The sequence below is a fragment of the Canis lupus genome, chromosome 18 (assembly GCF_003254725.2).
Source record: "Canis lupus dingo isolate Sandy chromosome 18, ASM325472v2, whole genome shotgun sequence".
Classification (NCBI taxonomy): Eukaryota; Metazoa; Chordata; class Mammalia; order Carnivora; family Canidae; genus Canis; species Canis lupus.
Genome location: NC_064260.1, coordinates 46814236 through 46822157, shown reverse-complemented (window position 1 = coordinate 46822157; position 7922 = coordinate 46814236). Strand labels below are relative to the sequence as shown.

Below are 7922 nucleotides of genomic sequence, written 5' to 3'. Positions count from 1 at the left end.
TGAAACCAGCCTCCTGCTCTGGGGCCTCTCACTTTTCCCAGGCTCCCCGCCCAGAGGATACAGATCCAGGGCAGGCCTGAGTCACGGGTGGCGGCCAATGGGCTATGGCACACTCAGGTCAGGTGGCATCAGGCCGCCTCCCTGGTTTGTGGGCCCACGCGGGGGAGACTCTCTCCCCTGCCCTCCTAAGGTTCACACTGGAGCCATCCCGGGGACCCGAAGGCCCAGCAGTTACACAGCTCAGGGAGCAGGCCTTAGGGCATGCCCCGGCAATCCCAGGGGGCTTCCTGGAGGAGGCCAGTGGAGAGAGTCTCCCAGGCGGGGGACGTGGCGAGCCCCACCCCGGGGCTGTTCTGAGCACCGCCTCCCACAGGAAGAGGGTGGTATCGAGCCCCAGGCACTGGGCCGGCTGTGACGCATGGCTTCCTCACCGGCCACTGTTCCCAGGCTGGTTGGGCAAGAGCCTCCAGGGTGCGGATGACCTCATGAGGGGCGTTTGAGAGAGGTGCCCTCATTGTGTCTGGGGACATCCTCACTCAGCTGCGCAGGACAGCAGGTGTCCCTGGCCAGATGTCTGGGGGACCTGTCTGCCTGGGGGTGGGAGCGGGTCCCCCCCAGGCAGGCCCCGCATGAATCCCAGATGCGACCCTAGGATAAATATTAGTAAACTTGGCTCTGACCCACACCGCCTGACGCCATGTATGGAGGCGAAGCCCAGTGCGGGCCCCTCCCGGGTCGTTTGGGTGGGGCCACTTCCTGCCCCCAGGCCTTGGGGCGCACACAGGACAGTGGATCCAGATTCCACTGGCTGGTCCCAGAGGATGAGCTCAGCTGAGTCCCCAACTTCTCTGAGACCCCCACTCCATTCCCTGCAAACCCAAGAAAGCCACTGCAGCAGCCCCCGTGTTGTCAGGAGGCCAACAGGGTTGGAGACCTGCGGGGTGCTGCTTCCCCCACCCCGTGTCCCCAGCCTGTGGCTGGCTGTCCAGCACTCTCCTGGCCAAGAACCCTGATGAGCTGCAGCTCCCCTTGGGACACAGGCCAAGTCCACCCCAGGGTCCCTGGTACCTGGCAGGAAGCTGGCTGGTGCGTCCTCTGGGCCCCTGGCTATCAAGTGGCTCAGGGAGGGGCTCCCCCGAACGGTCTGCCCTTAGGGTTACAAGGTCAGTGCTTTGCTTCCACATCATCCTTTCCCCACTCCCCACCCCAGAGGGTCCCCAGATGGGCCTGCTGGGGGGTGGGGCAGGCACAGGGCCTCTAACTTAGCGGGGAGCCAGAGCTGGCAGGTTCCCCAGGGGGCCTCTGGTGGATGGGGTCTCAGGCTCTGGGGCAGGCGCTGACAGTAGTGAAGCTGCCGGGATGGGCCCAACTCCCGACCCCAACCCTCTGGGATCCCCAGCCCAATATCCCCCACCCCCACCCCCCACACACACACTCAGGCTGCCCTGCCCCTGGCTCTCCACCCCCTGGGACTGTCCTCCCGGCTCCCTCTGACACCCACCTGTCAGAGCACAGGTCACTGTCCCCTCAAAGCTCCCCAGAGAGGCCTGGCCGATGGGAGGCAAGGAGAGGAGTGCTGCGAGGGGAGGCAGGCTGGTGGGCACCCACAGGCCTCCAAGGGGTACAGGCAGAGTGGTGGGCTCCTGGCAGGCTCGTGGGGACCTCTGTCCCTGGTCTGCTTCTCCTGGTGGCCCACTGCCTCTTGCTGGGTCTCACTGCCTGACACCCCCAACCCACGAAGGCCGAGTGCTCTGGGGGATGGAGGGTCAGCGGTCGCACACAGCCTGGTATGAAAAGCCAGTTCTGCTGGGGTGCCTGTAGTGACCGGACTGACCCCTTCCAAGGCCATGGCCACCTGCGTTGTCTTGAGAGAGGATAGCTCTGTCTTCCACCTGCCAAGGCCTGGCCCAAGCCTCTCGTGGGAGCCAGTGACCCTTTGGGCCAGGGCTCTGAACGCCCCTGGAGAGGTTAGGGGACTCCCCAGGGCTGCACGGCAGGGGTGAGGGCAGGGGCAGTTGAGGCCAGCTTCATGGCCCTGTTCCCACAGGGGTCCTGCGCTCCTTTACGCTCTGCTGTCACCAGCATGAACGCTGGAGTCTAGTTTGAACCAGGGACCCATGTTTTCTTTTGCAACCACCCTGCAAGCTTGAACACCTCCTGGGGACCCGGGCCCTTCCTCCGTCCGTCTGCAGTCCTTTCCCAGAGTCACAGCTAGGTGGAGCTGTTGGAAGGTAGGTGCCCTGCCAGCGCCAGGTCCCCAGAGACCCCTCCTGCGACTCCACCCCCACCCCTGGGAACCGGGGAGGAGCCCGGCAGCGCTCGGCTCCTATAAACCCTTTAAAGGAAGAGAGTTTAAAAAAAAAAAAAAAAAAAAGCCTGCCCGCCCTGGCTGGGAGGCATGACTCAGCCGCCCCCGCCACCTCTCCAGGCTGACCCCCCGGCACCAGCAGGGACCTCTCCCCACTGGGCTGTGCAGGCGGGGAGGGTCGTCCGCTGCCCTCTGCCCGGGGGCGCGGGAAGGAGGGGTCCCTCGCGTCTATTGGGCTCCAACGGGTGCTGTTGCAGCACTTTGCGTATGTTCGCTAATCTGGCAGAAGCACCGGCGTCCCCATTTCGCAGAAGAGAAAGCAGGCGCGCAGCACCTGCTCTCCGGGGCGGCGTGGCCCGGGGGTGAGGGCAGGTCCCGGCAGGGCGGCCCGCGGGGGGCGAGGTGGGACCGCAGGCCGGGGGGGCGGGGCGGGGCGGGGCGGGCGGGCGGCGGAGTCTCCCCGGGCCGCCTGGGCGGTGGGGGTCCGGGCCCGTCGCCGGCGCTTCCCGGGGCTCCCTGGGTGAGTCAGCGCGGGCAGGGCCGGCCGCAGCGCATTCCTCCGCGGGCCCGGCGTCCGGGGCGGGGCGGGGACCGCGAGTCACCCCGCGAGGGCCGGGGCTGGCGCGCGGGGGAACGGCGGCGGCGCGGGCGACCCGGGGCCGGGGGGCGGGGCCTCGGAGGGGCGGGGCCTCGGAGGGGCGGGGCCGGCGCGGGCGGGGCCCCATAAAGGCGGCGCCGGGCCGGCCGGGGCGCAGAGCCTCGCCGCCGCCTCGCGAGCGCTGCCTGCCCGCCGCCGCCGCCGCCGCCGCCGCCGCCGCCATGAAGACTCCCGGCGAGGTGCTGCGCGAGGGCGAGCTGGAGAAGCGCAGCGACAGCCTGTTCCAGCTCTGGAAGAAGAAGCGCGGCGTGCTCACCCCCGACCGCCTGCGCCTCTTCCCCGCCGGGCCCGGCGCGCGCCCCAAGGAGCTGCGCTTCCACTCCATCCTCAAGGTGGACTGCGTGGAGCGCACCGGCAAGTACGTCTACTTCACCATCGTCACCACCGACCGCAAGGAGATCGACTTCCGCTGCGCGGGCGAGAGCTGCTGGAACGCGGCCATCACGCTGGCGCTCATCGACTTCCAGAACCGCCGCGCCCTGCAGGACTTCCGCAGCCGCCAGGAGCGCGCCGCGCCCGCCGCGCCCCCCGAGCCCCGGCCGCCCCGCGCGCCCTGAGCGTGCCCCGCGCGCCCCCCGTGTGCCCCGCGCGCCCCGAGCGCCGCCGCGGTGAGTGCCGGCCGGAGGGCGGGCCCGGGCCGGGGACCCGCTCGCCCCCGCCCGCCCCCGCTCGCCCCCGCCCCGCAGGAGCCGGCGCTGCGGACCGAGCCCCACGGGGCCGCGCCGGCAGGAGCCCCGGGGCGCCCCGCTGAGCGCCGTGCGGACCGAGGCCGGGAGCCGAGGCCCTGACCCACATCGAAGGATCTCCCCGTGCGGAACCGCAGAGCCTGGGCCTGCTGAGCAGGCGCGTTAAATTATCAGACTATCTATGTATTTATTGTGATGGTTGTCATGGAACCGTCGGTCTTAATATTTCGTTTTTGCATCATATGTTCATTCCAAATAAACGACTTGGTCTTTTCCCTTTTCTACCAGCCCCGGCGTGGTGCGTGCGGTTCTTGCCCCGGGGTGGGGGGTGGGGGGGGTTGGCGGCCCCCCCTGTGGGTGTGGGGCGGGGTGGGGAAGCCGGCACCCCCGCGGCCGGGGGGGCGAGGGAAGTCAATGAACGCAGTGTCATCTGCTGGGCCGCGTTCACACCCTCCTTGCCAGGCGACCTCTCCCGAGGCTGGGAAGTGCCCTGAGGTTTGGCCCTGGCTGACTCCTGCTCCTGGGTGTGCCTCGGGAGGCCGGAAGGCCGCGGGGCCACTGCTTGCTCAGGGAGGGCCCTCCCAGCCCGCCTCCCTCACCGCGGTCAGCGCACCCCTGCCATGAGCAGCGCCCAGCCGCCCCAGCTGCCCCCCACCACCCACATGCCACCTGTCCGAAGGCCCTCCGGAAGGAAGCCCCCAGCCCTCTGCTCCCCTTGACCCCACCCCACCCCACAGAGGGGCCCGGGCAGCTCCAGCGATCCAGCCACCAGGTCCTGGCTGGCCAGCACCCACAGTGTTGGACCAGGAGGGCAGGTGGCAGGGCTCCTGGGCAAGTTGGGGCGGGGGGGGTCCACACCATTCCTGATGGTTGGCCAGGCCAGCCGGCAGCTTCTGCCCTCCCCGCCCAGCTGCGTCCTCTAGGGTGAGCGGAGACAGTGTGTCCAGGGCTGCCCGGTGGGGAGGACTCAGAGTTGTATGCCTCCAGCTGGAAGGTCCACTGGTGAGGAACCAGCCAGAGGACAGAAGGATAGGACACTGATCTCCACCTGTTGAGGGGACCTCCATTTTGGTGGCCTTTCTGGCTGGAAGGATGGCGTGGGGAGTGAAGGACCGAAATTGGGTCCTGGCGTCACTCACACGGGACCTGGGAAGCCTGGTGGATCTCCTCGCAGGGCCCCGGGGCTCAGACCCAGGCAGGGCTTCCCTTTGCTGGGAAGCCAGAGGAAACCATTCCCTGCAAGGAACTTTCCCCCAAACGACAGGACTTCTTGTTGGGGGAGGGGATTCCTCCGAAGAAGTAGAGAGAAAGCCCCAGGGCCTGCACTGCCCCCGATGCACCCCATCCTGCCACTCTCTGGAGACTTCTGCCCAGACCTTCATCCCAACGAGGGGTCAAAGTTGGGGTGAGAGCCCCATCCCCAGTGGGGTTCACACAGAAGCCAGTCTGGTCTGAGCTCTTGGGTCAGGAGGGTTCTAGACCTCTGCTCTCTGCAGCCCCTCTGGTTGGGTCCACGGAATTCTGGGCTTGGGGGTCCCGAGCTGTAATAGCTTGTTTTCCAGGCAGCCTGTGTGCAGGTGGGGCCGGTGCGGTAGGGGGTGGATTGGGGGGAGGGGTGACCTTCCTGGTTTCAGGGTCACCTGCCCCTCCTGCTGGGACTGTTCTCTCTGTTGGGGAGGTGAGGGAGGAGGAGGGACGTGCTCCCCAGTCCTCAGGACTCACTGCCTGGATCTACCCGCTGGGCTACCCACCAGGGAGCAAGGGGCGGTTTTCCGAGACCTCTTTCCAAGCCTTGAACTCCTCGTCTTTGAAAACAAGCTGTTTCCATTCACGTGGGGTGAGTGACAAGGGCGAATGCGCAGTGTGCTCAGCCTGAGGCCAAGTGATGGTGGACTGGGGGTGACCAGAAAGCTCCCGTCTCTGGGGGTTTGAGCAGAGCTGTCCCGGTGGCAGCAGGGGGAGCCTTCTAACTGGCCTTGGCCTTGGCCGTGCACTGCAGGGGGCAGGGCCCACGCACAGGGACAGCTCAGGTGACTCAGTTCTGCCGGAGCCCTGGGCCCTGCGGCCGCCCCCCACCCCGTACCTCCAGGAAGCTCTCCAGCCTCTGGGGCTGCATCCCTGCATCACTCACCCCCAGGTCCCATGTGACCCATGAGAGTTTGTAAAAATCAGGCAGGAGGAGGAATTTATTGCCAGTCTGTGCCCTGGGACCACGGTCACCCGACTTTGTCCCTCTTCTGGGGCAGAGGCTGTCTCCAGAGCACCAGGAGGACAAGGACGTTGGTGGCAAACTGCACGTGGCCGAAGACAGGGACCCCAAAGCTGCGGTACAGGAGGCCGCCCACGGTGGGCCCCACGGTGCGAGTCAAGGGCTGTATGGAGGCGCAGAGGCCCAGCATGGTCCCTGAGGGGTGGGGGTGGAGGGCAAGTCACACCAGGTCCCTGGACACAGCTGAGACCTCCCCTGTCCCCACCATCATCCCTCTGCTCCCCTAGCTCCCTCCACCCAGACGTGGAGGTCTGCTCTTTCCAGACCACCCAGCTGTGCAGAAGCTGCACTGGTGCTTCTCAGATGTGGAGCTCAGCCTGTGCCCTGCCCTGGAAAGTTCCAGAGCACAGGAGGAGCCTGGGAGGTGGGGGGGTGCACAGGTCATGGGCCAGGCCCTGCCCTTCTAGGCCTGCCAGGGAGATGGCATCCCAGCCGGCCTGGAACCGGGTAGGGTGGGCTGGGGGCTGGGGTACGAGGCAGGCCGACACTCCCAGGATCACCCTCCAGCCCCGACCACCCTCATATGGACGGGAGCGTGCCCCCTGCCTGCCTCTCTGTGCCCACTTCCCAGGCTCATCTGACTGCCTGTGCTCCCAGCTACCTGACACCCCTGTCGCTGAGTACCTCCCAGCAGCTGTGCCCCGTGTGGGCAAGCGTGCATGGGGGTACTGTCAGCATGACGTGTGTCTGGGGGTCCTGGGCTCCTGGGGCTCAGAGCCCCGTCCCTCGTCCCGGGAATCAGAAAGCCGGCTGCGCCAGTGGGGAACGGCCTGGTGAGGCCCTGCCCGAGCTCAGGGCCTGGCGTGGGGGAAATTTAAGAGCGGCTTCTCCCATCGCCCACACGCCCTGCAGACACCGGGGAGCAATTACTACGCCCCCTCTGTGGTCTCGGGTTCCCAGGCTGGTGCTGGGAACCAGCTCCTGGCTCCTTCCGAGCTGAGGGGTGGTGCCTGGGGCTCTGGGTGGCCCGGTAGCTGGGGTACGCTCCACCCTCCTCCCTGCCAGGCCCTGCCTCCACCCTCCTCGCTTTGTTCCCCTGCCTTCTCCCGGCCTCTCCTGGGTGTCGGCCACCACTCCAGGCCACCCTCCAGGCCGTGCCTGGCCGCCCAGGGAAGAGGCCTTGCCCATCAGCCACCTGGTTCCCATCCGGGCCTCTAGACCTCCCGTCTGTCCTTTCCAGGCAGACAGGTGGATGGAGCAAGGGTTGAACAGGCCCCCTGAGCTTTCTAGCCTGCTAGGTCCTTCACCCTCCACCAGCTCCAGGAGCCCCTGAACTCGGCCTGCCCCCTGCCTGCCCCCTGCCTGCCTGGACCAGGGGGTGGGGGTGGGAGTGGAGGTGGGGGATGGGCAGCAGCCGGGGCACAGTCAAGCCCAGGGACCTGAATCTGGGTGGGAGACTCAAGCCTCAAGAGAGCAAGGTGCAGAATGAGGGCTGGGGACATCTGTGTCCCCTTGGGGGTCGGAGGGCGGGCTGGGGGTGTCCCAGATTCAACTGGCTGCGTGCCTTCATTCACTCATTCAGGAAGCACCCGCACCCCATCCCTCCGCCCCCAGGTGCTAGAGGGAGCACAAGACCGGCTCCCGAGTTCCAGCATCCCAGGCAAGCCCCTTCCTGCGCTGAGCACACTTGGCACCCCTGGGCCGTCTTCCTGACCGGCCTCTGCAGGGGACTTTCCATCCCACACCCCACTCCACACCTCTGCCCAGCTGGGATGGCTGCACTGCCATCTTTCCACCCTCCTGTTTAGGGAAATCCTGCCCACTTCAAAACCAAGCCGGACACCGCCCCCAGGAAGCTCTCCTCTCCTCCTCACACCCCTCCTCTTCCCCGCCCCCCGCCCCGGCCTGGCCCAGACAGGCGTGCAAAGTGTCACCTGAGCCATCTTGTGGCCCGCCAGCCCTGCCTTGCCCATGGAAACCCCGGGCAGCCCACCCCACTCAATGCTCACTGGGGCCGGGCAGACTGAGCCTGCAATCGGGGTACATGCTCCATCTGAAACT

General features: G+C 67.1%; 2 protein-coding genes across 4 annotated transcripts in view; one reads left to right on the top strand and one right to left on the bottom strand.

Annotated features, from left to right (window-relative positions):
* The first annotated feature begins 3045 nt into the window (after positions 1-3045).
* On the top strand, positions 3046-3939 carry PHLDA2 (pleckstrin homology like domain family A member 2). The gene has a single exon (XM_025451681.3). It carries the CDS (start codon positions 3128-3130, stop codon positions 3521-3523), a length of 396 nt encoding a protein of 131 aa, XP_025307466.1. The 5' UTR covers positions 3046-3127; the 3' UTR covers positions 3524-3939.
* A 1881-nt stretch (positions 3940-5820) lies between these two features.
* SLC22A18 (solute carrier family 22 member 18) overlaps positions 5821-7922 on the bottom strand; it is a 19908-nt gene continuing 17806 nt past the window's right edge. For all 3 annotated transcript variants that reach the window (XM_049096379.1, XM_025451831.3, XM_025451832.3), the window contains one exon: positions 5821-6056. In XM_049096379.1, coding sequence (XP_048952336.1) covers positions 5869-6056 — 188 coding nt within the window. In that variant the 3' untranslated portion in view covers positions 5821-5868. The remainder of the gene's footprint in view (positions 6057-7922) is intronic.